Genomic DNA, 27,893 nt, shown 5'->3' on the forward strand with positions numbered 1-27,893 from the left:
AACTGGTTACGAATTCGATCGTTCGAGGATAGACTGAACGACGGGAGATGATACTCAGCATCAAGAAAAAAGAAACAATGGAGATGGAAAAGGGATTCAAGCAATCTTCAAAAGACGATGAGCTATTTCCACGGGGGACAGGATGGCAGACAGCGCAAGGCAAAGAAAGAAGAGTAGAAACATATCAAAAGCGATGATGTCGTGGACGCCATGGTGGGCTTCGAATCCCTCCAGCTCTTTCCAGGTCTGCATGTACTAGTTCACAAGCTCCTCTACTGTGCCACTTGCCAAAGCACATGTACATGATGCCGACTAACCGCAAGCTCCAATTCTGACGTCCCAGATCTCGCTCCTCCTTTCAAAACACCCTCATAATTCCTTGGCTCCTACTTCCGTTGATGATGTCTGCCGCCACTGTGAGCGATCTTGGACTTACGATTCCGGTTTACGATGTTGGCTCTTTACTCAACAAAAACGGCAACACCATTCAACTGAAACAGAATCTCCTCTTCATCACCCCATCACTCGACAACGCCTCAAGCAACGACAATAAAATCCTCCGCGAGAACCTAGGAATCAAAACCGTCATCAACACCCGCTACCCTCAGCGATTGCGATACTACAAGGATGACGCGGGGGCATACAAGTCAGAGAGCTGTACTGTTGAGAATGTATTGGGAGTGACCTCGTGCCATGTCCATCTGCGGCTAGGAAGAGCGTTCGCGGAGGGTCTTTTGAAAGAAGTGCCGGCTGTAGAAAGATAGTACAGTTCCCCCGGTCAACGCAGGGTACGGTGGCTGACCTTTGTGTATAGCAAACTGAACCTCAAAGCCAGCGTGTCGACGAATCGCAACGACCCAAAGCTCGTGGACTATGCCCAGAGGCTGTTGCGGCCGCGCAGTCGCGTTGAAGACGGGCTGGCGGTTCTGGTTGCGTCTACTGGAATCGTCGGACACATTTTCAAAAGTGTCGTTGCGGGCCCGAATGCGTTTCCGCTCCTGCTTTATGGTGACGGTACGCCGGGGAGTAGCGATAGCTCGCTGATTTTGTTTCTGCTTCTTCTCGTTCTGGATGTGCCTGGAGCCGATGTTGAGCGAGTTTTGGATCAGATTGAGCAACCACTTCTGTCGACCAACGACACCGACAAAAAGGAGCAAAGACTCGACGACCATTGGGCAAGAGAGCTGAAGCATCGTCTGGAGGGTAAATATTGCAGCGTGACGGGATATTTTAGCGCAGCTGGAGTTACTGAAGCCACGAAGCAGAGCATTAGAGAAGCGCTGTCCCCAGTTGCCATCTCCGAGAAGAGTGGTGTTCTAGTCGACCTGGACCCTGCAGAGACGCAATGACACCCTGAATTGAGGAAAAGCCTCAAGTTGCAGCACTGCCATTTGCAATGGTAGTCACTGTGTTCTTTGTCACCCCGAAAGCACTCTGTACCTTCGCTTTCGACGAAACGGATATCGATATCTTCATCAGTCGCGCTTCTGCCGTATCCCAGCTTCCCTCGAGGCGGTTCTCTGTAATTCCTTGTTCGGGTTGCACGTCGTTCGATTCTATCGTTTATGTCTTCTAGTTGACATAACCGCCTCACTGCGGTATCGAGAATATCGACCTCTGTACCGTTGACTTCAGCAATCAAAACTTTTCTTCTCAAGAGATTAGAACAACAGGAAAGAAACACCGACTCACCATAAAACTCTCCAAACCCCCCTCAAACAACTCATTCGCCACTCCCACTCCCGCCTTGTGTTCCACCGGCGCCAGCGGACTCTTCACCACATACTCAACATACAGAGTCGCCCAAATCTGATGCAGTACCGTGCGCATACTCCCCACACGGGTGTCCGTCAACATGACGAATTTCAACTGCGTCGGCGTCTCAAAGTAGTGCAGTTTGTACTCGCCGGTACGGTAGGAGAGGAAGAGATCGTCCTGGCCGCCGAGTTGCCGAACCATGCGGCGGAGGGAGAAGATTGTGCCGAAGATTAGTTTGGCATCGTTTGTGTCTTTGTTGGCGCGTTTCGAGGATATCGCGGTGGTTGTGGTGCCATTGGGGAGGGAGCCGTGGGTTGTGCGTTGAGTTTGGGAGGTTTGGGAGGGAGGTGTGGTCCAGCGTTTGGAGTAGATGCATTCGGTGTGGCGGTCGAAGATGAAGAAGGAGTAGACGGATAGAGGAGTGGCCATTGTTGCTGACATGTGACTGTTGGCGTGGGTGAGTGAGTGATCAGGAGGCTGGCATGGCCCTAGTCCATTTGTCTGGTTCCGAGCTCGTTGCCACGCGGCCGTCGGGTCTGCATGCGGGTCCCTGAACGTGCAGATATAACGCCGGCGATATAGTTCGGGTGATGGAGTGTCGTGGGTTTCGTTGGCGGAGGGGGGACGAAGGGACAATTAAACAGGCAGGCCAAGCTTTGGATGGTGGGCTCCAGGATGCAGCCCCGCGGCGGGAAGCGACAGGGAAGGTGGAGGACGAGGTCGCGCTTGTGCTGTGAGGCCTGCCAGTAGCAACAGCTGATGATGGACACTAGCAGCCTTGTAGCAGTCTCTAAACGAGCAGAAATGGCCCGACTATGATTCTTCTTCCCTCCTTCACTGCCCTACGAATGCTTCCGCCCTCACCACCATGGCCGACCAACGCTCCGACCCGCCGTCCACCACGCTCACACCGGTGCCTCCGTCGCAGCGCCAGCACCTCCCCGGCATCATCCCTCCCCACGGCATCAGCATCAACCTCGATGCGGCCACGCCCACCGCCAACGATGCCCACCATCCGCTGCCCATCAGACACATGTAAGACCAATCCACTAACACCGTCAACATGGACGACTGTGCTCACGGAGAAAGGTCTGCGCCGGCATACCAAAGCCCCGCCCGACACCACAAGCGAGCGCCCTCAAGATCCAAGGCCGTGAAAGAGACATTGAACGCCAGGTCCCACTACGGCAGTAGCGACGACGATGGCGGGGCCATCCACCGCATCAACCAGTACATCATCAAGCAAGAGATCGGCAGAGGCAGCTTCGGCGCAGTCCATCTGGCCGTGGACCAATATGGAAATGAATATGTGAGGACATGCACACCTTTCTGACTGCCCTTTCCTGTTTCAAAGGATTAGTATGGGATGTGCATACTGATCACGAGGGACACGTAGGCGGTCAAGGAGTTCTCCAAATCGCGACTCCGGAAACGAGCCCAGTCGAATCTTCTGCGCAAGCCGAACCAGCTTCGTCGACCGCAGAACCTCGCTGCGGGATTGGGCTTCAATTCGCCTTTGCATCGGCTGTCGAGCTCGGATAAGCTGAATGGGGAGAACAACAACTCGCTGGAGCTGATCAAGGAGGAGATTGCGATTATGAAGAAGCTGGACCACCACAACCTCGTGCAGTTGATCGAAGTGCTGGACGATCCTCAGGAAGATTCGCTGTACATGGTTCTGGAAATGTGCAAGAAGGGCGTGGTTATGCACGTAGGTCTGGACGAGCGAGCAACACCATACAACGAGGAAGCCTGCCGGTGTTGGTTCCGTGACATGATCCTGGGCATTGAGTACCTCCACGCGCAGGGTATTATACATCGAGACATCAAACCCGACAATTGCCTAATCACGCACGATGATGTGTTGAAGATCGTGGACTTTGGTGTGAGCGAGATGTTTGAGAAGGATTCCGACATGCACACGGCCAAATCGGCAGGGAGTCCTGCTTTCATGCCCCCAGAGCTTTGTGTTGTACGACATGGTGCAGTGAGCGGCAAGGCGGCGGATATCTGGAGTATGGGCGTTACGCTGTATTGTCTGCGGTATGGCAAGATTCCGTTTGAGAAGTCGGGCATGTTGGAGCTTTATGAGAGCATCAAGGTGAGAAGACATGGGGAGAACGTGTGATGAGGCCGAGTGCTGATGTGGTACAGAACGAGGATGTGCCAATTGAAGAGGAACAAAACGACGAGTTTGCCGATCTGATGCGCAGGTTACTCGAGAAGGATCCGGAGAAGAGAATTACCATGGAAGAGCTCAGAGTACGTATCAGCCACGTATATGGCGCGCGCGATGATCATTTCGATTTGCCAGCCCAGAGCTGACATTATGCAGGAACATCCCTGGGTGACGAAGGGAGGCACTGACAAGCTACTTTCGACGGAAGAGAACTGCACAGATCTGATCGAGCCACCGACTGAAGCTGAGATGGACCAAGCCATTACTGGAAACATGGCCAACTTGATGGTCGTCGTCAAGGCAGCGAAACGTTTCAAGAGACTACTGAAGCGGGCACAGTTCATGGATGGCTTCTTTGGTCGTGAATCTCGGATGGTTGCTCCACCTCACTCGGTGCATGGTCACAGTAGAAGCGCTGATACCCAGCAACGACGGCCGCTGCACGAAGCCGTTGCCAACCAAGCTGACGGCATTGATCGTGAGGTCGATGAAGATATCTTGCAAGCTGATCTTGTAAAGTCAGATACACAAACGCCTGCGTCGCTGGATAGTACTGGCGGTGCTGAAGTACACCACGACGAGTCAGAGGCTCACCAGGTCCAACGTCGTGAGACCGAAGGTCACCAGTCAACGCTTTCTGACTCGGATGACCCAGAGCCCGATGTGCTACCTCAACGAGCCCGCACATTTCCTGTGGATGAGAAAGCTAAAGGCCATGCTCACGACCCGCTCGAAGATAGGCTGTTCTTGCGGATAGGACCCGGAGCTGATATTGCTGAGAGCGGTGATCCGATGGAAGAGCCCATCATCAGTGAGAGCCCTGGCGGCGTTGACGATGACATTTACGAGCAAGCGTATCAAGAGGTAAGTACAGCGTGACCAGTCATCACTGTTCTAGCATGCTAACACCACCCAGGAAATCAAACGCATCCTCGCCGAACGCGAAGGTGCCCAGCTGGTCCTCACTCGCCGAGTCGAACACATCGAACGCCTCCGCAAACACCCCAACGTCCTCTCCTCCTCCGTCAACCACGCCATGTTCTTCGCCGGCAGCACCGCCCGCCGTGCCGAAGCCCGCATGCGCAACGGAGGCCTCGCCGCCCTCGTCCGCGATGCCCGCGACCGAGCCCGCGCCACTGTTGCCGAAGCAGAACGCAGTTCCAACCTCTCCAGTCCCGACGCCACGCCCGGCGCCAGCCCCAAAGACGACCTGGACGGTTCCGCGGACCCCATCGCGTCTCGAGGCACGTCAAGATCACCGAATCCTGAGGTCGTCAGACTGAGGGATTATGCACGGGCGAGTGCGTCCTCGGCGTTGAAGGGATTGAGCAAAAGGTTGGATGAGACCGCCGCGAGGTTGGATGCTCGTGGACGCACGCCGAGCCAGCAGCCTTATCCTGAGACGTGATTCTTGCTCTATTCGCTACTTACAGACTACCGTTCCTGTGGGATTAGATTGAAAAGTGTGTGCATTGCTATACCTGCTCAACGACGCTGGTCGTCAATGAGTGTGGGTTTTGATTGTGCTTGTCTGGGTTTTAGCGTGGTGTTTGGGTGAAGCTGGATTTGGGATCGAGCGGGCGAGAACGAGATAGGATTGGAATTGGAAATGCCGGAGCGTCTTGTTGTGTTATTAGTATATTCATGGCGAGAGCCAAAACGATTAGGAAGTTGGCATACACTTTTTTAACGGCAATGAAGTGAGGAAGAATAGTATCCAGAAATGAAACCATCAAGGCTCCTGCCTCTTGCAACAGAAACGTCGAGACTCATTCATTACGAAGTGCGAACACGACACATGCATAGCATCCCCTTGCCTTGGTATCTTCCCATTCGAAACTCCGCTTAAACAAACATCCGCAACGCCCATGCCCACGCTCATCATGATCGTCGAGTAAGCGTCCGTGCGCTGTCATCGACATCCAAAAACAAGCTTCTGCATGATCCTCCGCGTCGCGTCGTGAAACCTCACCTCACCTCTCCTTCCCCTCATCACTTCTGCCTCCGACTCAAAAACTCCTTCTTCAACCTCAAAAACTCCTCAATCGACTCCTCCCCTCCCCACTTCTCCGCCGTGCCGTTGACCTTCGCCTGATTCACAAACTTCTCCACGCGAGCGAGATACCCCGGCGCCGAGTCCGTGAGGTCCTCGTTCGTGACCTCCTTCTGGTCGCGCTCTTCGAGGAGGGTCCGCACCCAGTGCACGATGTTGGAGCACCGCAGGATGTGGCCGCCGAAGGCGAGGGTGTTGCCGGCGGCGGCCAGGCGGAAGACGAAGTGGACGGTGCCGGCGGGGAAATAGACGGTTTGGCCGGGCTTGAGGACAATGTAGCGCCATTGGCCGCCGCGGAAGTTGGAGGGGTTGCGGCGCCAGGCGTCGCGGTCGGCTTTGGTGGGGTTGGAGAGCCAGCCGAAGCCGACGAGGCCCATGTTGACCGTGATGAAGGTGCTGTAACCGTGGGAGTCTTGGTGCGGTTCGGTCAATGCTCCGGCTTCAGCGACTAGGGCCCACTTCTCGACCTCTTTGTAGCCTGGAAGGTATGTTCGACGACGAGCTTCGGGTCCGGCATGCGATTCGGGGATCTTCAGCTTGGTCAAGAGACGGCAGTCTTCGTTGTTGAGGAACATCGGCCTCAATCCATCGTCGCAATGCGTGGCTAGCTCGAGCAGATTCCATGGCTTGTTCGTCGGCTCAGCAGCGAAGCGTTCCTTGACCTGGCTGATCTTGACTTGGCGAGTGATGGGAGCCTTCTTGGTTGGTCTCACCTCAGGATCCTGGATCCATACCAAAGCATCCTCGTCGTAGTACTCTCCAAGGAACTGATCGACGGTCTGCAACGGCACTCTCTGCTGGTCTGTGGTGACGATGATCCGCTTGGTGAACTGGCCCTGCGCAACCTCTGCAGTCGCCTCTTCTGTTGTCAGGAACAGTGCCTCTTCTTCACTTGGATATGCGCCCAATTCCAGCAATTCCAAGATCCGTACCGCTTGCCTCTTGCCCATGTCCGCTCTTCTCGCCTTTATCTGGACCTTCAGACCATCGCACACCAATTTTGCAAAAGCTTCATCCGTCTCTTGATCTCGCAAAGGCCGCTGCTCCCCTGCGTCTGCCTGCGAACTCGCGAGGGATAACAATCGGTCTGTTGAAAGGGGTTCTTCTTGAGTGGAGCGGCGGGCCTTCAACGAGTCGTCATTGCCCTTGCGCTTCTTCTGCACAACGACTGTCTTTGGTTCGGGTGCCTTGCGCTTTGCCGGTCTTGCCTCTGGCTGGGGTTGCGGGGACAGCACGAGCTTCACCGCCAGCTCTTCACTTAGGACTGGCGCTTGTGCTTTCTTTGGTGTGGGGGGCTCTCGAAATGCCTTTGTCGCAGCTCTTCTGGTGTTGCGCTCCCTGGCATACAGTCCTGGTGCAAAGCTCTCACTGCTGAGGTTGGTTTGAGGCTGCGATGCGGGAGCTTGATTCGGCATTGCGACCTCCGGCTGTGCGGCCGCCGTTTGCGCTCCTGACTGGCGGGTCACTGCCATATCGAGAGTCGATGATGAAGATTCAGGCGATGCGCCGGCGGTTTCTGCTGGCTGCGCCAATTCAGATCTATACTTGAGAGTTACGTTCAGGCTTCGTGGGTTCCCTCCTGGCATTGGCGCGCCGAGACTTTGATCATCCGCACGTGGCTCGCTGGGTGTGTGAACAGGTGTACGGCTGCTGTCAGTTGCCGCAGGAGTGTCTACCGCTTCTGTGGGATGCGCGGGTTCTGGCAGGTCTTCTATGCGATCATGCGCGGTTGTACAGCTGCCTTCGTGTGGAAGATGCGGTGAATCGCGGCTTTCTGCAGATGTCTCCTCCTGTACTGCGCCAGAAAGGACCTCAGGCTCGTGGAAAGGATCGGTCTCCGACTCAGATGCTGCAACCTCCTTGTGTTGAGGCTTTTCGATTAGCTCGCCTTCGTTGGGCTTCGGTTCTTGCGCTGCGATTGCAGTGTCGCCTGGTTGCGTTGGCTCTGTTGGGGAACTGGTTGGTCTCTCAGAGTCTACAACATCTCGCAGCGGAGTGTCTTCGAGGGGCTTCACCTGGGATACTGGATCCGAGCTATCCGCGACCTTCTGAGGTGGCTCTGATCTCGCGTGGACGGTCGTTTCGGGAGCGTTCGTAACGGGTGTCGAAGGACGCTGCGCCTCAAGTGATCGCGGCTCCGGCTCTGCTTCTGTGATGCGCTCTCGCTGCTCTGCTCTGCTAGTGCTCTTTGCTGCCGCGGTCGGGTCCTGCGAACCTGCTGCATCAGTATGTGTGAGCGCGCCATTGGATGGCGCCGCCAGAGGCTGTAGCGGAACGAATGCTTCGACAAGAGGTAAGATCTCCATGGTGCATTGAGCGTGAGGTGCACGCGATTGAAGGTAAGTAATACGAGGTGACAGACAGGCCGGCGCAGTGCATTGGAAAGGAAAGGGTGTCCAAAAAGTCTCCAACTTGGTGGGTGAGGATTACCTTTTGACAATGCTTTGTTCGATGCCCGCAACTGGCAAGCACGTTTGGCTTGCCGACTCGCTGGGGCAGTGTCTTTGTTCCTGTCGCCGAACTGCGGCTCAATGAACGGCCGATTGGATCTTCACCGTTTGCGAGATCAGAAGAGGGCGTCGTTGTCATGTTCAACGTCAAGTTCAAAGAACGAATGCATGTGGTTGTCGTCGTTCGATGGACCCCGCTACGGCAGCTAGTCTGCTTTCGGCACTTGCGGCAGGCGACGTCAGGCACCTCGCCAGTCGAACAATGATTGGAGTCAAATATTCAATAATACCTCGTTCGAGCACATGGCATGGAGGGCGTAACGTACGGTTGACATGAGCTGTCGGTCTTCACTGATGCATGGCTGAGAACTGTCAATGGCGACACGGCTTTCCGTTGGGCGTGAATCACGGATAGCTCTGGCATGTGAGTTCAAATGCGACAATGCTACTGCTACGGCCTCTGTTCAAGTTGAAGGTGAAGTGGCGAGACTTGATGGACCGCCGTGAAAATAGCAAGCGCCACCATCATGAGGCTCTGCGGACCGTACCCTGAATTGATTTAGATTGATTTAGGCTGGCTGATCCCTGTCCATGTTTGGCTGACTCACGCCCCGCATTGCCAGCTATTCAGATCTCGAATTCCACCTTCTTGTTTCCCCCTTCAATGCACTTTTCGCTTCTCTTCCGCCGCTCCTTGACTTCACCATCACTCCTTCGCAGCCTCGCAACCATGGCGCAGCCTGAATGGCGCGCCCCGACGTCCTCCCAGACCGGCCTTCCAAAACTCTCCATCTACAACTCTCTAACTCGAAACAAGACTCCCTTTGTGCCTCGAGAAGGCAAGAAGGTGAGCTGGTATGCTTGCGGGCCCACAGTATACGATGATTCGCATTTGGGACACGCGAGGAATTACGTCTCGCAAGATATCATACGACGGATCATGCAGGATTACTTCAAGTTTGATGTCACCTTCGTCATGAACATTACGGACGTCGACGACAAGATCATCTTGGCTGCGAGAAAGCAATACCTCCTGAATCAGTTCCTCTCCGAACACAAGTCCGTAAACGATGAGCTCAAGAGGACTGCACTGGAGGCATATCGAGCATACTTGGCGAAGAATCTCCCCTTGCTTGGTGACACAAAGCCTGAGTCATACAAGGAGGAATCAAAGAAGCAGTATGGTCATGTGTTAGAGGGCAAGAGCTTGGCAAATGATGGCACACCACCCGGCGACAAGGAGGCGAAGGTCAAGATGTACCTGAACGAAGCATCATCAGCTGCAGAGGCATTACAGTCGGATACATCCTTCGAAGACTTCAAGACCAAGGCCGCCAATGTTCTTGGACCATACATCGACTCTCTACGATCGTCCACAGTGCAGGGCAAAGACCATGACATCTTCACACAGCTCACGAAGAAATATGAAGGTCGCTTTTTTGACGACATGCACGCATTGAACGTCCTCGACCCAGACAAATTGACCCGTGTCACCGAGTACGGACCACAGATTGTCAAATTCGTCAGGCAAATACAGGACCACGGGTTCGCATACGAGAACGAGGGCTCCGTCTACTACGATACGTCTGCCTGGGAAGAGACTGGAGGTGTTTATGCCAGACTGGAGCCATGGAACCGAAACGACAAGGAACTACAAGCTGATGGCGAAGGGTCGTTGTCTGCAAAGAAGACAGGCTTCAAGAAATCGGGCGCAGACTTTGCGCTTTGGAAGGCATCGAAAGCAGGCGAGCCTAGCTGGGAGTCGCCGTGGGGCGAGGGCAGACCCGGGTGGCATATCGAGTGCAGTGCAATGGCATCAGATGTTCTTGGAAAGCAGATTGACATCCACTCTGGAGGCATCGATCTCGCATTCCCGCATCACGACAACGAGCTTGCTCAGTCTGAAGCCTACTGGGCCAAGTCGGGCAAGGAGAGTGAGCAATGGGTCAACTACTTTCTGCACATGGGTCACTTGAGCATATCCGGCAGCAAGATGAGCAAAAGCTTGAAGAACTTCACCACAATCAAAGAGGCACTCAGCAAGGGCGACTTCACTCCAAGATCTCTTCGCGTCATCTTTCTCCTCGGAGCTTGGAGGGATGGGCTTGAAATCACTCCAGACCTACGGAAAGCCAGTGTTGCCTGGGAAGAAAGAGTCGACAACTTCTTCCTGAAAGTGCGCGACATTCAATTGCATCCATCCAGTGGCCTGACTGAGGGACTCAGCAATGGCACCACCGCTCATACCCATGAGCTTGATGCACTCCTTGAGTCTTCCAAGCAAAAGCTCGACGAAGCACTTCTAGATTCTTTTGACACCCCCACGGCGATGCGTATCTTGTCAGACTTGATAACCGCATACAACTCGACAGCCAGCGTTCCAGACGCCACCTCCGTAGCAATTGGCAAATGGATCACCGAGGTTGTGGTAATGTTTGGGTTGGATGGCGAATACAGACAAGGTCAGATGGGCTGGTCTGGCGTTGACATTCCTGAGAAGGCAAAGCCATTCGTCTATCCCCTATCATCGCTCCGAGACAAGATCCGTGAGCAGACCAAGAAGGGAGGGGTCGACTTGCAGTCACTAGGCCGCTTGGACGAGAAGGACACCATGTACGATGACTCGCAACCATACGCTAGGGCGAACGCAGACTTCCAGAGGAAGGTAGTGGAGCTTCACCAGAAGAACGCAACACCGCAAGAATACCTCGCGGCTTGCGATCATCTGCGAGACAGCGTGCTCTGGGACCTGGGAATCTACCTCGAAGATCGAGAAGGACGACATGCCCTTGTGAGGCCACTTTCTGTGTCTTTGCAGCAAGAGAGAAAAGATCGTGAAGCAGCGGCAGCATCAAAAGCGGCCGCCAAGGAGAAGGCCAAGGCAGACAAAGAAGCTGCCGACAGAGAACGACTGGAAAAGGGGAAGCAGTCTCATCTGGATATGTTCCGAACCAGCGAGTACACCGAATGGGATGCGGAGGGACTACCGACCAAAGATGCAGAAGGTAAAGAGGTTGCCAAGTCGAAGTCGAAGAAGCTGCGAAAAGACTGGGAGCGACAGAAGAAGCTGCATGAGGCGTGGCAGGAAGCGCAAGGGAAGTAGGAGGGGCGAGAGCTATGTCCTTATGATGAGAGGAAGATGATTGATGACGATACCCTTGGAAGGAAATACGAAAATTCCAGCCTTCTCAAACGACAAGTTGGCACCACGCCACTCGCCTCCCAGCGGCGGATCTGCAACCAGCAAAATCGGCATCTACAGGCGAGAAGATCGAAAAGCGGCTGAGACGGGTCTGCCTCCATGCGCTGCGCAAGTCTTGATCAAATACCGTGACAGCAAATAGCAGCACCATCAACTTTAGGCCGAGCTCGATCACGTGGAAGCAATCCTACGAATGGAGAGGGTCTCGCAAACACGTTCCCAAGGCGGCCTAGCTGAAGACAGCTCCCGAAGGAGTAACAGGTACCTTACAGAGCCAGCTATAGAGTTCGAATGACATGATACAGATGAGTTCATCAACCTCTCGACGGTAGTCATTCCGCTCTGATGCTGAACAATGTATGTTTCTGAGATAATAAGAAGGGCGCCGAGCTTCCTTCGATGACCACATCGTCAAGCTCTGCACAACACCCAATCTCCCATCTCATCTCCTTCCACGCCACAATGTCCTCCCCTCAACCTAAGCTCAACACCTCCGACGACCTCCTCCTCTGCAACGAATGCGGAACCCAGTACCCCGTCACCTCCTCCTCCAATAAAACCTCATGCAAAATCTGCGACGATCCCCGTCAATACGTCCCCGCCACGGGACAAGTCTTCACAACTCTGGGCGAATTGAAAGAGAAAGGGTATAAAAACGTCTGGGAGCAGGATGAGGAGGATGAGAGGATTTGGTTCGTGAGGACCGAGCCGAAGGTATGTTCGTCTGCTTTATCTTTTCCTACTGCGGATGGAGTTGTGGATTTCTGGGATTAATGCTAACGGTATTGTGTGATATAGTTCGCCATCGGCCAACGCGCCATCCTCCTCCAAACGCCCCACGGCAATATCCTCTGGGACCTCATCGCGCTGCTGGACGAGGAGACGGTCGCCAAAATCCATTCGCTCGGCGGCTTGCACGCCATCGTGATATCCCATCCGCATTACTACACCACGTGGTCCGAGTGGTCGCGGACATTCCAGTGTCCCGTGTACGTCGGGGAGCCTGATCAAATCTGGCTGGAGAGGGTTGGAAGTCCTGGGGCGGAGGTGAGGTTTATCACGAAGAAGTATGATGAGGGTGTTTTGGAGGGGGTGACGGTCTTGTTGGCTGGGGGGCATTTTGATGGGAGTTTGTTGTTGTGAGTTTTGGGTTTGGGAGTGGGGATGGGGATGGAGAGTGTTGTGCTGACGTGTGGAGTGATTTAGGCATTGGGATGAGAAGTTGTTTATTGCGGATACGATCTTTACGAGTCCGAGTGCGACGAATCCGGTACCTGGGAAGGTGAGTTGGGTCGAGTCTGAACAGTCTTGTGAGGCGTGCGGGTGGTCGTGGACAATGTCCCATCGACACGAGTGACGGCTACCATTTACTAACACCTCCGCCTCTCTCCTAGCCCGGCGTAATCAGCTTCACCTTCTTCTACTCCATCCCCAACCGCATCCCCCTCCACCCGGACGCCATCCTCTCCATCTGGCGACAAGTCAAACCCCTCACCTTCCACGCCTGCTACGGCGCCTTCGCCGGCCAAGATGTGCGGACGCGGCCTAACGAGCAAGCGAGAGGCACGGGAGGGGTCAAGGGAAGGTTGCTGGAGAGTTGTAAGATGTATGTTGGGGCGATGGGGTGGAAGGGGCATCCGTTGTTGGAGGAGGGGTTGTAAGGGTAGGGGCGGGGGGTTTGGGATGGGGGTGTTGTTGGGAATGGGTGTTTGTCTGGGGACTTCATCTGTGGTTTTGCTCCGGCGAGTCAAGGATATATGGTTGCTGTGTCGTCTGATGCTGAAGGGAGACAGTCAATGAGACGATGTTGTGCTTTGCCTGCTACAATTGCTGCAGACAAGCGATGGGGAAAGGAAGTTACGCCTCCTACTTGTGAACATCTATTATCGATGTACATGGTCATCACCTTACAACACATTCGACATGACCACCAACTAAACAGCACCCAACAACATCCAACCATCAGCTCCCGCCTACACTCCTGCCCTCTCGCTCGACAGCGCGCCAGAACTCCGTTCTATTGCTATGGCGAACTCCAACTAATGGGTGAACTCGTCATCCCAGCTTCGAAGCAGGCCCCTAACGATGGTTGTTCAAGTGCGTCCGTTGAACGTACACAGCAAAGCCTCAACTCGACGAACGTCTCATCAACAGAGTCGATCATCCCAACCTCTTCCATCAACTTGACAAGATCGAGCAGGCCTGGCCCGCTGACAGCATCGTTAGTCATGGTACGGTCAGCACGCACAAAGGAGATTTCGTCGTCGATCTTTAAAGTGAAGATCGTCGAAAGGATTTTACTGCAGCCTTGAAGAACCCCGCCTTACCCCCAGTACCAGTCCATGCACTCTCCAATCCCGGTACGAAGCACCGCCAGAAGAACCTCGCATGGGGATCCTTAGTGACAACTACTGCAAGCAGTTACATCAAACCCTCAAGCTTCATTCCCAGGTTTAATCTACCAATGGGGTGAGCTACCGCAGTCCACTAAACTACAAATCTTATGTCACCATGAAGCAAGCTGCTTTAGGAAGGTGAAATCTGGCCAGGCTGTCAGCCTCGCTCCGCTGGGATTTGCACCTATCTATATAACGAACGAGCCAAAATTCTACTTATCGAGAACAAACGTCCCATCCTCCCAAACCCCCAGAGAAACCCCACCGCCCTCATCCCCCAAAAATGGTCACAATCAACTGCGCCTAAACCTCTCCCATCAACCCCACCGGATCATCCCCCCTCCTCACCCGGTCCCAAATCTGGCGAGGCCTGCAGCGCAAAATCCGCAACGCGCAGGAATTCGTGCCAGTCGCTATCGAAGCCACAGAGGTGCTGGAGGACAACGGCGTGGACGAGGTGGTACGAGTGGCGCATTTCAAGGGGGGACTGAAGGTGAGGGAATTTTTTAGGAGTTATTGGCCGGTTAGGGTACGTCGTTTTCTTTCTGTGTGGGTTATGGGAGAGGTGCGTGGCTAACAGGTGAACTGCGCAGGTCGATTTCTGGCAGCCGAACGGTGCGGTCTTCACCAATACCATCTCTGATGGACCTAATGGAGAGAACGACTTTTGGATGACGTATACGTTCGAGTGGAGGTATCCGGATGTTAGGGAGGGGAGTGAGGAGTATGTGCAGTTGTTGAAGAAGCATGTGGAGGATGCGAGGATTGGAGTGCTGTCGTCAATTGAGAGGCTGAGGGTGATGGGTGCTGCTGGAGAACTTGATTGATGGGGGTTGAGGGGAATGTGGTGTTGAGACGAGTGGCTATGCGTTAGTGTGTCTGGGATGAGAGGGCGCTGGAAGTATCGTTATAGCCCTATGGGGATGTGAGATGGATGAGAGAAGAACAATTCATTCAGGCTGAGGTAGATTTAGGGCCTACAAGCAAGCCTCGTAAGGCTTGTATCAAATCAGCACATATACAGTACTAGGGCTTAAGTCTACGTCCGTGCACGCGCGCGTCTTGGGACGCGCTTCAACACCTCAACTTTGACAACCTCTTGCGCGATGCCACTACGTCGCCTACTCGCAGAAATTGATTCAAATCGTTGGCCGAAACACGAGCTTTCAAATGAGGATAAAAGCAGGATATATGGGCGTGCGCTTGCAGGGCAATCCGGGCCTGAAATTGCGACAGCTGAGAATCTCCTAAAGTCGACTGTTAACACCACCATTCAACGCACCTCACAACGCAACACCGTACAAAATAAGACAAGATCCGGCCGGCCGAAGACGTACACACCACAGACGGCTCGCAGAGTACTTCGTATAGCACGATCTAACCCAAAATGGACATATCAGAAGATAAGAGACGAGACAGGTACTAACTATAGTAGTGACACGCTTCGGACGATATTATATGACTTTGGACTGGTCTATTGGCGCTGTAAGAAGCGTCCACACCTTACACCGGAACACGCAAGAGCCAGACTGCGTTGGGCACGTTAACATCAACAGACTGACTGGACAACTTGGCTCTTCTCTAACGAGTGTTTAGTTGAGAAAGGAGCCGGCAAGCAGAGGCAGTAGGCATTCGGATATCCGTTAGAGAAGTGGACTGCCAGTCGAATTGAGAGTTATCCGAAGGGCAAGCAAGCCTCTTTTATGATCAGGGCTATGATCGGAGAGTCAGTAGAAGAGTCTGAGCTCATAATAATGGAGAGGGACGAGAGTGCTCGAAGGAATAGCTATACAGCCTATTCTTACACCCAGACACTCGAAGAAGGACTACTGCCTTATTACGATGGTCAGACCTTCCAGCAAGATGACGAACCTATCCACAATGCCAATCATACGAGGCAGTAGCATCAACACTGGGGGATATTCGTGCCTAAGCCTGCCTACAGTCCGGATCTGAATCTAATTGAGCATATATGGTTTCATCTAAAGCAGAAGGTCTACGAGCTCCGGCCGGATCTGGACAACGAGCATAAGAAAGACCGTCAACTAGAGATTCTACAGCAAGTACTGCTAGAGGCATGGAGGGCAATTCGTCGTAATATCGTTGTGAATGTGTTAAGGTCAATGCCAAGAAGGATACAAGCAGTCATCGCTACTGGAGGCTGGCAAACAAAGTACTGAACTTCCTATATATATTACAAGAGAGCTGAGAGTCTCAGCTTTCATATAAATCGATCAGCTTGTTAATCAGACAAGTACTTCAGAAGATATGAAGAGTTGAATACAAGGGGTGGTTGTAAAGGAATGCCAAGAACGCAGACTTATCCGGCGAGACTGTAATAGCGTTAGCCAAAGTCCAAATCGTAATCGTTGCTACTCCCAGCCCGATGTGCTCAACCCCCAAAACAGAGCCAATTACTTCAAGGTTGTTGTTCTCCCCATTCCCGAGGCACCATGCCACGCAATTCTCTCAAATGATCGAAAACTGTAGGCCAGAGGCTTAGAAGAAGTGATTCACAGAAGTATATCCTCCTGTACCTCGCTTCTTCAACCGATGATGGGTACCGATACTTCGTCGAGAGAAAATATCCAGGCTCCCTAACGTGTCCATCTTGCGTCTCACAAACCGAGCGTATGGGAGACCAGGGAGGTGTTGCAGAGCGTCGAGGAAGAGATGAAGAACAATACGGCAAATTTCCGGAGGTGCATCGCCGCTAGGGAGGAAGCGAAGACGGGAGCGACAGAGGTGATGGAAGGAAGCAGGACGAGAAATCCAGGATTGGGCATCACACTTCAACGTAAAACTTACCACTGTTTAGCCGCCGCATCAGCAGGCAGGCAAAATTCTACCGAGTGCTGAGCCATGCATCGCCACTGTCTTTGTTCCTTGGCGGCACGTAGGGCGTGTGACATGTCATTCACGCCCAAAAGACCATTAAAGTGCGAGCGCGCCCCAGAAACGCGAGAAGGAAAATGATGCGAGACGCACAGAAACTTAATATCAACAACATGTGTCTTTTTGAATTCTTCATGTCTTAGAGAGACGAGCAAACTCGACCAGAAGACAAGCCTTCTTCGAACCTCAAGGACACACTCCCACTCTGCACGAACGACAACGATCAGAAGAAATGATCCAGCACTCTACGCCACTTCGGCCATGCGGCTTTCCTCGCCTTCTCCTTCTCGAAGGCCTCGTAGTCGATCTCACGGCGGCCCGAGTCGATGTCGATGTCCGAGATCTTGACCCACTTCTCGCGCTTCCAGATGTAGCCGACGAGGTAGAAGAGGATGACGACGAAGATGGCGAGATAGGACTTGAAGAAGGCCACGGCGGAGAGGGGCTTGACTGCCGTGTAGAACTGGTGGGATGTTAGCAGATATTCAATTCCAAGAAGGTATTCGGGACTGACCTGAGCTGCGAGCACAATAACGACCAGGATGACTCCGATCCAGGAACCGGTGACGCCGAAGATGGCCTTGAATGGGATCTCGTCGGTGCTGCGGCCGTTGTACTTCCAGGCGGCACGGAATCGGATGTGTGCCACGCAGATGCTGCCCCAGGTGAAGAGCGCCGCGAGACCGGAGAGCGCCTGCAACCAGGCGAAGACCTCGGCACCACTGCTTGCGAGCTGGACGTAGGCGATCGGGCCGAATGCGATGATGGCGATGGTGGAGAAGAGGGGACGGCCGGCGCGGTCGACGTAGCTGAAGATGGAAGGAGCGTAGCCTTGCTCAGCCAGAGCAGTCAGTGTTCGGGATCCACCGTAGACACCGGACAAGCCAATGCTGACGACAGCGAGAAGGATGACGACGTTGACGAAGTCGCCGAACGCCGGGATGCCCGCATTCACGGCGACAATGACGAACGGTGAAGCCGAAACGTCGATGAGGCCGGAACCGAGAAGACGCTCGTCAGTGTGTGGGATGAGGAGACCGACGAAGAAAAGGCCCAGGATGTAGAAGCTGGCGTTTGTTAGCTGAGTGTGACCAGATTGCATGTGAAGGACGACTTACAGAGTGATACGCCAGAAGACCTGCTTGATTGCACCAGGAAGAGACTTCTGAGGGTTCTCAGTCTCCGCAGCCGCCAGACCGACCAATTCCGTGCCGGAGAAGGAGAAGGCAGCCGTGACGAAGACACCGCAGAAGCCGTAGAAGCCGTTGGCGAAAGCTCCTGGATCGTACCACAACCGAGCACCCCAGTATTCACCGTATTGTCCGGAACTTGGGCCGCCTCCACATACGAAGATCAGACCCATGAAAAGGAATACCACGATCGTGGAAAGCTTCAGCAAAGCGACCCAGAACTCCTCTTCAGCGTATCCCAGGACACCGAAGATGTTGATAATGATGATGATGATCAGGAACACCGATATGAAGACGGCTTCGTTGATGTTGGCGCCCCAGTAGTTGATGGTCAGAGCGGCTACGACCAGTTCCAGGGGTAAGACGACGGCCCATTGAAAGACGTAATTCCAGCCCATGGCGAACCCCCATGAGGGATCGATGAAGCGGGTCGAGTAGGTGTAGAAGCCTCCGGAGATGGGATAGAGCAGGGCGAGTTCACCGAGAGCATATACAACGTTGAACATCATCTAACAATGAAGTCAGTCGCCCCTCTCCTCAACGAGCCATCCAGCGCAAACTTACAACACCGATGATCATGAAGCAGATCAACAAAGAAGCCGGACCACCGGTCGACAGAGCACTACCGGATCCGACAAACAGGCCAGCGCCGATCGAACCGCCAATGGCGATCATGTGAAGATGGCGGGACTTGAGGGTCTTGTTCAGCTGGTTGTGCTTGTCGGCCAGGGTGCGCCTCTTGAAGGACTCGGGGGTGATGCCCATGCGGGTGGCCAGACTGGGTCGCTCGCTGTACATGCCATCGATGACATCTGCATCGTCGCTGCCGCGAGAGTGCGCGGTGGTGGCCGTGGCGGCCTTGGGTTCGGCGGCCTTCTCGTAGTCGATGTCGGCCATGGTGGTGACGGAAGGGATGTCGAGGGTCAAGAGAGGAGGGGGGCGTCGGAATGGAGAAAAGGCCCAGACGACAACAATGGAGCTCGAGCGCGGCTGCTTCTTTCACGCGCGCATTCCAGCGACTACTTATATTCACCACCACCGAACGCCAGCGGACAGGCCGTACTCGCGACAGGCCCGCCGCGCTAGTGCATGTGCATTCATTGTCCCTCCCCTTCGGCCAAGTACCCGGGAGCCCTTGGCGGAGCCTTGGCGGGCTTTGCCACGCGCCCACCACCAGGACCCCAGGCGGGCAGGGAGCCAATCTGGACGGCAAGGCACTTATCAGCTCTTATCTCTTTGCGGCCCTGCCGTCCTCGATGGGTAGTGACGCCGCGATCCTTTGTTGGCGCGAGCCGTCAAAGACCTTCGTCCACGCGAGCAGAATTCGCAGATGCGATGCGCCTCTCAGCTCGGGCTTGGTATTGCCGCATCATTTCGCAGAGTCTCCTCGCCCGCTGCTATGCGGTTCCATTAGGCTGGAAAGAGCAGGAGGGAAGACGTGCGTGGTCTGACCCCCTTCAGCCATCCGTCTTCTAGAATACCGCACTCCAGGCCAAGGATCGAGGCTACGACTAACCGTTAGGTAATATGTCACATGGCAAGAGCTAAAATAGACGAGCCACAGAGCCTCTCCGCAAAACTCTGTCTCCGCATCGAAATGCGGGGTGCGAATGCAGTTTGTCAGAGGAACATGCGCCGTACAGAGGGACTTGTAGGCAAGACGTCGAGGTGTGTGAATGGTGAGTGATTGGCTGCCCAACCGAGCTGGTCTGAGCGGTGTCAACAACATTCGACACCTTCAACTCCTTCTATCCTCTTTCTCTACATCAACAAGGTCTTCATCAACCTACCTCTCTCTATATTGCAGCATGGCAGTCTCATCGATATGTTCAGGTGCTAGAATCCGGCATTGAGGCCTGCAAGGCGCCCAAACTCACTAATAGTCCATGAACGCGAAAATCTGTGGCTATTCTTCTGCCCACTTTCTATCGAACAATACTGCCGATGATGATGGCTTCCGAGCGTATATCTTACCAGACTGAGCATGGGCAACGTGCGCTGCAACATCGATGTTACATTCAGCATTATTGTGACGCTGATGTTGCGAGCTCCACCTCACGAATCCTAATCTCCTCACCAGAATCTCATCCATACTTTCCAACTTCACGCCACATAAAGACAATTCTGACACTTCCTGGGCAGTAAGACTAACAATAGCAGAATATGGAACTCATCGAACTTCGAGCGCTGGCGATTGGCGCCCATGTCTCGCTGGCTGGGTTTCTCTATGGCTTGGATATTGGTATAGTCACACCATCGGCATATCGCTGGGCGATGGGTTGGAGAGATACTGAGTATTTGATCAGGTTCCATTGGCCCTATCACCGAAATGCAGCAGTTCCGAGACTCAATCGCACACCTGTCTTCGAACCAGCAGGGTATCTACGTGGCTTGCATTCTTCTGGCGTCTTCACTCTCATCTCTACTCAGCGGCCACGTAGCGGATGCTATTTCACGTAAATATGGCATCTTGACCAGTGCCATCCTCAGCCTCGTCGGTACAGCTATCTCGGCGAGCGCTCCTAACTTCGCTGCACTGATTGTGGGTCGCCTGATCACAGGCTTTGGATTAGGGCAGGCAATTGCGGTTACCACGGTCTACCTGGTCGAAATCGCACCCAAGAATATCCGCGGCGTCACAACATGTATGTTGCAGACGTATGTGGTGATCGGGGTCACAGTCGGCTACTTCGTATGTTTCGGATCCCGGAACCTGGAAGGATCCATGGCATGGAGGACTCCATTCATACTTCAGGCCTGCTTCGCGGTGATTCTGGCCGCTGGAATGGTGTTATTACCCTTTTCACCACGATGGCTGTGTCAGAAAGGACGCTTTGAAAAAGCCAGACAGGTGCTCTTGAAGATGCGCCGTTGGACGGCTGTTGAAAGTGAAATGGAGGAGATGCAGGCTGGGGTCACCACACACGGAGACGGCGAAGCAACGAAATGGGTCGAGATGTTTCATCGCCGGTATATCGGGCGGACGCTGTTAGGCATCTTCATCATGTCCTTTCAGCAACTTACCGGGGTGGGTGATAACATTCTTGATGTTAGGTACACCTTGACTAACACATTCGACAGATGGACGTCGTGCTATACTATGCTCCGATTGTCTTTGCCCAAGCCGGCTTCAGCTCCTCGAAATCAGGCTTCCTAGCATCAGGCGTCAGTGGCATTATCATGCTGGCAGCCACCATCCCCGCACAGATCTGGATCGATCGCTGGGGCCGTCGCATGCCACTCATAATTGGTGGCGTTCTCATGTCAGTCTGTTTCATCATCAACGGTGCTATATATGCCAGCTTTGGCAAGAAAGTCGAGGGAGGTGTGCAGATGGAGTCAAAGGCAGGCCAATGGGTCGTGGTCGTCATGATCTATGCCTTTGTGGCTAACTTTTCTTGGTCTTGGGCGGTGGTAAGTTATCTTCATCGTGACATCTTGCCACTGTGCTGATGATGATCTCCAGGTCGGCAAGATCTACTCAGTTGAAATCATCCCCACACGACTCCGAGCGAAGGTCTCTGCTGTCGAACTGCTCGCGAACTGGATGGTTAACTTCGCCATCACTCTCGTGGCTCCTCTGTTTTTACGTGCCTCACCCAGCGGACCCTACTTCTTGTTTGGCGGGACAACGCTGTTCGCAGCTCTAGTCTGTATCCGTATACCTGAGACCAACGGCCGAAGTCTTGAAACGATCGAGAGCGAGTTCGAAGAGAAATCGCTCTGGAGACGCCTGACCTGGAGATCTCCTGAGCGAGCAGTGGCAGCCCAGGAAGCAAGTCAGCCTGTGGAATTACCCTCCTCCCATGCACAAACTACCATCTCGCACGAGAAGTGAAAGTCATCAATCTCGCTTGAAGCGAACTCGCCATCTTCGCCAAGACCCCAAACAACCAGAACCACATAACACAGATCAACTACCCCCATCCAACCACCCATCCCCCAATTCCATAAGGCGGAATCTCCCCACCACCACACACCATCGCATACCGCCCAAAAAGATCCCTCCCTTCCACAACAGCAACCTGCATGCATTCATGCATGCACCACGAGAATCCCTCCCCGCCACGCGCGAAAATGCCACGCGCTTTCGCCAAGATCGACCGCTACTCCTGGGCACCCTTGGCGAGCGAGCTTTCTTATCACCTGCTCGATGCGGTTTCGTGCGGTTAGGGTCGTTCAATTGCTCGACACATAGGATACGAGATTTGTTGTTGATTACATCGCTGGAGTCGTGGGTGGTTTGTTGGTGGTGGTCTGGACTGTTCTGTTTGGAGGATCATTTTGGTTGGACCGTTGTTGTTCCTGGTCGAGGATTTTTTGGGGAGTGGAGTGGAGTGGTGATGGGCATGGTGATAGGGTAGTGAGTTTTACGTATTGCGGATGATAGGCTAGTGGTGATTGACCTGTTCGTTGTACTGCGTGTTCAGCCGCATGTGAACTCGTTCGGAGAGGTGGTGATGTCTTTTGGTAGACTTGCTCGAGCTGCGACATATCAGCTCCGCTCAGGTACGTATTGAGACACTAACGACTACCCCTCGACCATTGGTGCTTTGATACATTGAATGACAAGGGCATAATACTGAATACTGATGATCGAGATAGTTGATTCCATCCCTTCTTCTCAACATCAACCCGACCTTCAACCTCAGCCAGCCAACCTTCCTTATATCCTTCCCATTCTCATGCACTCCATTGAACGGTATAATGTATCGCCACACGTCGCCCTTCCAAATCTACACTAAAAAATACAAGAAGTCCTTCAAGATCGCCGCGACGACCTACTTCGCATCCTCATACTCATGCAGTTGCAAACCGTTTCATTCAAAAGAGAAGTTTTGAAGAGTTCATGTGTTGGTGAGAAGAGGGAAAGGTCTGTTTTCGGTAGCGGGTAAGAGATTCTGAGGTTTTGATGTTTTGAGTGCTATGCTGTGCCGGGTTGAGAGTTCGTCTTCGGTTGCTCTGGATCTGGGCCCGACGTCGATCGCATCCACGTATGCGATCTTGACGAACCAGGAGTTGAGTGAGTAGCAATCCGTTTGGTCATCGACGTAACGAGGCATTTGGTTCGAAGTTGTGTTTGATCGTCCCTCGAGTCGTTACTCCAACGTCTGCGCGGCCGGCCAGTCCGATTGAGCACGTCGACATTACACTGGTGGTAATCTCCAGCAAAGGTGTATCCAAGAACGCACAGCCTTGCATCCCAAGCTCTGATCAGGGGATCAACGTCCCAGCCACGGACATGCTATCGAAGATTAGACATAGCTTGAAGTGTTTACCACGGCACTTCGCTAGAGAGATAGATATCGAAGTGCCCTGGAACTTGCTAGGTGGGTTCACAAATCCTGTCGGATCCGTCTTCGATAGAGATGATCTTTCAGACCTTAGCCGGCTTGGAACAGACGTAGTCGCCGAATAAAGCTCTTTTACTAGCCATCAACAGTCCGAAGTCGCCTGATCCATACCCACCCGTTAGCTCGCATCTGGGCGATGTCGTTGGCGTTCATGTCGAGGTCGCATTCAAAAATGTGCCAGATGAGACGCCCGCTGTCGTAGGTGTTGGTGTACAGACCGAGTGGGACGGGGCTTGAGAGTTTGGATCTAAGGTGGATGCGGATGCTGTCAAGGAGGGAATCATCCAGCCTGGGATGATGGAGAGCGATGACTGGTTGTTCGATATCAGTGAGACGGAGCGTCTCGCCAGGGTCACGATAAAGATTTTCGAGACTAAGGCCAAGGACGCCACCGGGCAGTTCATGGAGTTGGTACAACACTCATAGGTGTCGTGATAGAACTCATGTCGAGTCGTTCGCTCCTCCAATAGCAACCTCCTCATTCAAAATGACCAACCACCTCCCCTGCTCGACCCCAAATCCAGCATCACCACCGCGTCCCAAGCCACCGAGGCTGAGGCCCTTATCAAGCCTCACAAGTAAGCATAGCCAGGGATACCCTTCGCCTCGGCCTGCCACGCCTCCGGTCCGCTCGGAGTTGGCATTGCTTGGCCACAGGTCACGCCGAGCCAGTAGTTCATGTTCCGAACATTCCAGAGCTTCTTCGCGTTCCTGTAAGGCCTTCCACTACGGTAGTACTGGCAGGATCCCGACCAAGGCCGTTATCAAGATCTATACGAGGGCGAATCGCGTGCGCAGGTTCGTGGTGCATTGGTGGTGGGCGATGTTGACGGTGTTGGCGATGTTGGCGGGCTTGGCGGGTGATTGCGTGGTTGATTGAGGGATGGTGTGAGGGGCCTTTGGGTTAGTTACTCGTGTCTTCGGTTTCTTCCTGGCTGCTTTGTTGTAGATCCGAGTCCTGTTCAATCGTACAGCTCGAGCCTCACTCCATGACATTTCTGCTCAGCGTATTGACTTGAATCACTGGCTGCACGCTGACAAGTCGATCGGCTGAAGACACCATCTGAAGTGCTATGCCCGGAGTGCTTCATTTCCGGCCTCGCTGACATGCAAAAACATACGCTGTAGTCTTACCAATGAACGTCGCTACTCGAGCGAGTGAAGTTGTGGACGTCGCACTCCTTCAGAAGCTCATCCTGGATGTGAGGGGTCGATCAGCGGCCCAGAGAGCTGTGTGTACCGTTGTCGGAGAGTGAAGTAAGAATGTACCATCAGCGCAACGTCCAGTCCATCATCGTCGAGCTACTTCAGTAAAACAATTCGTAGATACTCTCTCTCCTGTCATTCAGCCGGACCCGGTATCCATTGACGATGAACGGCACGACCAACGGCCACAGCGCCGAAGTACCAGTCACCAAGATCTTCGCATCCTTCGTAGCAGATGCATCGCCTAAGCAATTGACGCCCGAGCTTCGAACGAAGGTCAAAGAAGTCCTGATCGACTACATCGGCGTAGTAGTCGGTGGCATGAAATATGCCGAATCTTCAGCGCCCATTTACAATGCCATCAGCGCACTCCAGGGCAAGGGAAACAGAGGCAATAGCACGGTCCTGGGGAAAGGAGAGCCGCATATGTTGCCACAGTATGCTGGACTCCTCAACTCGGCATTTGGGCACTCGTGGGACTTTGACGATACGTATGCCGAGGGTGTATGCTTTGTGCTTGATGACTGAAGACGAAGTATCCGCTAACGATCCGCCTGTGACTCAGGTCCTCCACGCTGGCATCACAGCAATCTCAGCCGCGATGACACAAGCAGAGCTTCTCGGTGAAGGTGTCAGCAGCGACGACTTTATGCTGGCCATCTCGGTGGGCTATGAAGTGACCTGTAGGCTCAGTCGAGAAATTGGGACCTATGCGTACGACCGTGGATTCCACAACACTGGGACTGCAGGCATCTTCGGAGCTGTAGCTGCCATTGCAGTCTTGAGAAATATGTCGGCAGAGGTGGTTGAGATGGCGTTCGGTATTGCTGGCAGCAAAGCAGCAGGATCGTTGCAGTTCCTTGAAAATGGATCCTGGAACAAGAGCCTGAATCCTGGATTTGCTGTTCATGATGCAATCGTTTGCGTCGAGCTAGCTGAAGCAGGTGTTATTGGAGCGACGAAGATTTTCGAGGGCAAGATGGGCTTTCTGAAAGGCTACTCCTCAAAACCGAACAAGGACCTGGAGGCAATGGTGTCCGGACTTGGTAGTGAATGGGTGTGGATGAGCTCGAGTTTGAAGCCATATCCCGCCTGCAGATGGACGCATGGATTGATTGAGATGGCCGGCGACATTCACAGTTCTCGCGCGGTCCGAGCAGAAGACGTCGAAGCGATTGTTCTCACAATGAGCCCGCATGCTGTCACCATCGTGGGAGAGCGAACCGAGAACAAGCTTCGTCCTTCGAACAACATAGACGCACAATTCTCAGCGTACTTTCAGGCTGCGAACGCCCTTGTTCATGGATCAGCGACTGGTATCCAAGCCTATCAAAAACTGGACGATCCGGCTACCCTAGCACTGTGCAGTCGAACGACGGTGGAGGCCGACTCATCTCTGCAAGGATTTGCCACAAGGCTGCACGTGAAATGGACAGGCGTCAAGGTTGATGAGAACAAGTTGGAGTATCCTCTCGGTGAAACGCAGCGTCCCTTCACGAGAGATAAGGTCGATGAGAAGTTCCTTGGCCTTGCTGGAGCAGTGTATGGAGAGAAGCAGGCGCGAGCGATAATCCAGGTCATCGATGGCATCGAAGGTCATAATGTCTCGGATTTGATCCAGCTCATACGCTAACCTGTGGGGTATACCAAGTCGCATTCTGTCATTCTCTCATTCTCTCATTCTCTCCTACTCTTGTGTTTTCGCCTCACACGTCGCTTTAAACTGGAAGGTCGCCCGGTGCTCTCGGAATTTGGTACTAACAATGTCCCGGCTGTACTCGTCGCTAATCTTGGACAGTAGAATCTGCTTGTCGCCCTTCTTCTGCTCGATCGTCCAGGTGCCTTCGTCGTTGATGTGTTGCTTGAGAAAGTCCAGGAAAGCAGCTGCAAAGTTAATACACACGTTACCATCCCAAGTCCGCATTCCGCGATTCTTGACGAAACTTGGGATGTCCATAGTTTTCCACTCCTCCAGCCGCTGCAAATGACCGTCTTTACTACGAAATCCAATAATTACCTTTGGTACTCCAAGAAGGAAGCTCTGGGCCCAGAACCTGCACATCTTTCTCTCAAACTTCTTCGCCGCAAAGTCGTCGTCCCCGCGAAAGTCCTCGCTCGTTTTCAGCTCGATGTATGGGATGGAATCGTTGGGATCGTCTGGCTTGCATCCTTCGACGGCATCAACTTCGCCACCGATTACGATAGTATGATTGCCGATGCCAGTGCGGACGACTGAACAGTACTGCGGGTTGTTGTTGACAACTTCGGTGTCTCTGCCCTCGATCTCGCCGCGTGTGCAGTCTTGCCACTGCTTGGGTAGCGTGGCGAGCGTCTCGAATTTGTAGCCTGCATCGGAAAATTAGAAAGCTGAGGCAGAATTCGAAAATTACACCACTCACCCCAGAACTGCATTTTCTCCAACGAGCTACTAACTCGTTGGGTTTTGCTCTTCCACTCGGCTGCTTTGGCTAGCTGATTCTCTTCGATGTATCTGTACACTGTCAGATGTGCTTCGGCCGTACGAGGTCATGTGGCTTGCATGGTGCCCTATGTCGGTTGTCAGTAGATGTCAAACAATGTCAGGCTGTGCGAGTGATACCTGGTAGCAAGTTGCGTTCATCTCAAACTCGCCAAACATGTCGAAAGGGGCGATGAAGATCTATTCGATCAGCTTCTATGCTCTTTCAATCTCTAGGGACAGAACCTCATGCTAACTTTCGTCATCATGCCACGCCAAGTCAGTATGTCTGCCTTCAGCTTGGCCCCCGTCTGCTCCTCGTAGTGCTGGATGGTGTCGAGCAGCGGGTTGAGGTGAAGATTCACGCTATCATCGTGCTTGATGAACGTCTCGAACCCCTGCGAGAGATCGATACGATTCTTTTCGGTGATGTATGGGACCTGCACAAATGGTGGATAGTAGTAGCGCAGGCTGCGGCCGTCGAGGTGATGCTTGTGCGAGTCGTCGAAACTAAACACGGTGATTTCACGTGGTCGCTTGATGGCAGCTGACTTGCCTTGAAAGGCGTTCAGTTTCTCGAAGCGGAATGAGAGCATTGTCGGCCTTCGTGGAAATCATCCCTGTTTGACGTTGTGAAGATCCTTGATGTCGTCCTGGACGTCGTCCTGGACGCGTGAAGGTGGACAGATTGGAGTTGTTTGGCGCAAGACGGTGCGTCACTAGCGCAAACTCTATAGTGCTAGCTCCGGATG

The 27,893-nt window shown here is 53.5% G+C and overlaps 11 protein-coding genes across 11 annotated transcripts; 7 read left to right on the top strand and 4 right to left on the bottom strand.

Moving 5' to 3' along the window:
- Window positions 1-401: 401 nt before the first annotated feature.
- M409DRAFT_18962 (uncharacterized protein) lies at window positions 402-1,349 on the top strand (the record flags this gene model as incomplete). The annotated part of the gene is made up of 2 exons (XM_033804720.1): window positions 402-763; window positions 815-1,349. 2 exons carry the CDS (start codon window positions 402-404, stop codon window positions 1,347-1,349), a joined length of 897 nt encoding a protein of 298 aa, XP_033671879.1.
- A 241-nt stretch (window positions 1,350-1,590) lies between these two features.
- On the bottom strand, window positions 1,591-2,187 carry M409DRAFT_63987 (uncharacterized protein; the record flags this gene model as incomplete). Its single annotated transcript, XM_033815865.1, has 2 exons — window positions 1,591-1,617; window positions 1,693-2,187. 2 exons carry the CDS (start codon window positions 2,185-2,187, stop codon window positions 1,591-1,593), a joined length of 522 nt encoding a protein of 173 aa, XP_033671880.1.
- Window positions 2,188-2,626: 439 nt separating this feature from the next.
- Window positions 2,627-5,345, top strand: M409DRAFT_18964 (uncharacterized protein; the record flags this gene model as incomplete). Its single annotated transcript, XM_033804721.1, has 6 exons — window positions 2,627-2,793; window positions 2,848-3,067; window positions 3,155-3,859; window positions 3,913-4,020; window positions 4,094-4,801; window positions 4,854-5,345. The coding sequence occupies 6 exons, from the start codon at window positions 2,627-2,629 to the stop codon at window positions 5,343-5,345; spliced, it is 2,400 nt and encodes a 799-aa protein (XP_033671881.1).
- A 584-nt stretch (window positions 5,346-5,929) lies between these two features.
- On the bottom strand, window positions 5,930-6,940 carry M409DRAFT_63989 (uncharacterized protein; the record flags this gene model as incomplete). Its single annotated transcript, XM_033815866.1, has 1 exon — window positions 5,930-6,940. One exon carries the CDS (start codon window positions 6,938-6,940, stop codon window positions 5,930-5,932), a length of 1,011 nt encoding a protein of 336 aa, XP_033671882.1.
- Window positions 6,941-9,170: 2,230 nt separating this feature from the next.
- Window positions 9,171-11,543, top strand: M409DRAFT_51230 (uncharacterized protein; the record flags this gene model as incomplete). Its single annotated transcript, XM_033811749.1, has 1 exon — window positions 9,171-11,543. One exon carries the CDS (start codon window positions 9,171-9,173, stop codon window positions 11,541-11,543), a length of 2,373 nt encoding a protein of 790 aa, XP_033671883.1.
- A 561-nt stretch (window positions 11,544-12,104) lies between these two features.
- Window positions 12,105-13,303, top strand: M409DRAFT_63991 (uncharacterized protein; the record flags this gene model as incomplete). The annotated part of the gene is made up of 4 exons (XM_033815867.1): window positions 12,105-12,356; window positions 12,441-12,781; window positions 12,849-12,924; window positions 13,037-13,303. The coding sequence occupies 4 exons, from the start codon at window positions 12,105-12,107 to the stop codon at window positions 13,301-13,303; spliced, it is 936 nt and encodes a 311-aa protein (XP_033671884.1).
- Window positions 13,304-13,984: 681 nt separating this feature from the next.
- On the top strand, window positions 13,985-14,865 carry M409DRAFT_63992 (uncharacterized protein; the record flags this gene model as incomplete). Its single annotated transcript, XM_033815868.1, has 3 exons — window positions 13,985-14,002; window positions 14,415-14,567; window positions 14,632-14,865. The coding sequence occupies 3 exons, from the start codon at window positions 13,985-13,987 to the stop codon at window positions 14,863-14,865; spliced, it is 405 nt and encodes a 134-aa protein (XP_033671885.1).
- A 2,291-nt stretch (window positions 14,866-17,156) lies between these two features.
- On the bottom strand, window positions 17,157-18,888 carry M409DRAFT_63993 (uncharacterized protein; the record flags this gene model as incomplete). Its single annotated transcript, XM_033815869.1, has 4 exons — window positions 17,157-17,396; window positions 17,448-18,000; window positions 18,052-18,632; window positions 18,688-18,888. 4 exons carry the CDS (start codon window positions 18,886-18,888, stop codon window positions 17,157-17,159), a joined length of 1,575 nt encoding a protein of 524 aa, XP_033671886.1.
- A 1,398-nt stretch (window positions 18,889-20,286) lies between these two features.
- On the top strand, window positions 20,287-23,581 carry M409DRAFT_63994 (uncharacterized protein; the record flags this gene model as incomplete). The annotated part of the gene is made up of 5 exons (XM_033815870.1): window positions 20,287-20,365; window positions 20,430-21,151; window positions 21,205-21,537; window positions 21,590-21,828; window positions 23,545-23,581. 5 exons carry the CDS (start codon window positions 20,287-20,289, stop codon window positions 23,579-23,581), a joined length of 1,410 nt encoding a protein of 469 aa, XP_033671887.1.
- Window positions 23,582-24,848: 1,267 nt separating this feature from the next.
- M409DRAFT_18970 (uncharacterized protein) lies at window positions 24,849-26,316 on the top strand (the record flags this gene model as incomplete). The annotated part of the gene is made up of 2 exons (XM_033804722.1): window positions 24,849-25,187; window positions 25,249-26,316. The coding sequence occupies 2 exons, from the start codon at window positions 24,849-24,851 to the stop codon at window positions 26,314-26,316; spliced, it is 1,407 nt and encodes a 468-aa protein (XP_033671888.1).
- Window positions 26,317-26,370: 54 nt separating this feature from the next.
- Window positions 26,371-27,737, bottom strand: M409DRAFT_63996 (uncharacterized protein; the record flags this gene model as incomplete). The annotated part of the gene is made up of 4 exons (XM_033815871.1): window positions 26,371-27,029; window positions 27,083-27,161; window positions 27,283-27,342; window positions 27,399-27,737. 4 exons carry the CDS (start codon window positions 27,735-27,737, stop codon window positions 26,371-26,373), a joined length of 1,137 nt encoding a protein of 378 aa, XP_033671889.1.
- Window positions 27,738-27,893: the final 156 nt, after the last annotated feature.

This window comes from Zasmidium cellare (genome assembly GCF_010093935.1).
Source record: "Zasmidium cellare ATCC 36951 unplaced genomic scaffold M409scaffold_6, whole genome shotgun sequence".
Classification (NCBI taxonomy): domain Eukaryota; kingdom Fungi; phylum Ascomycota; class Dothideomycetes; order Mycosphaerellales; family Mycosphaerellaceae; genus Zasmidium; species Zasmidium cellare.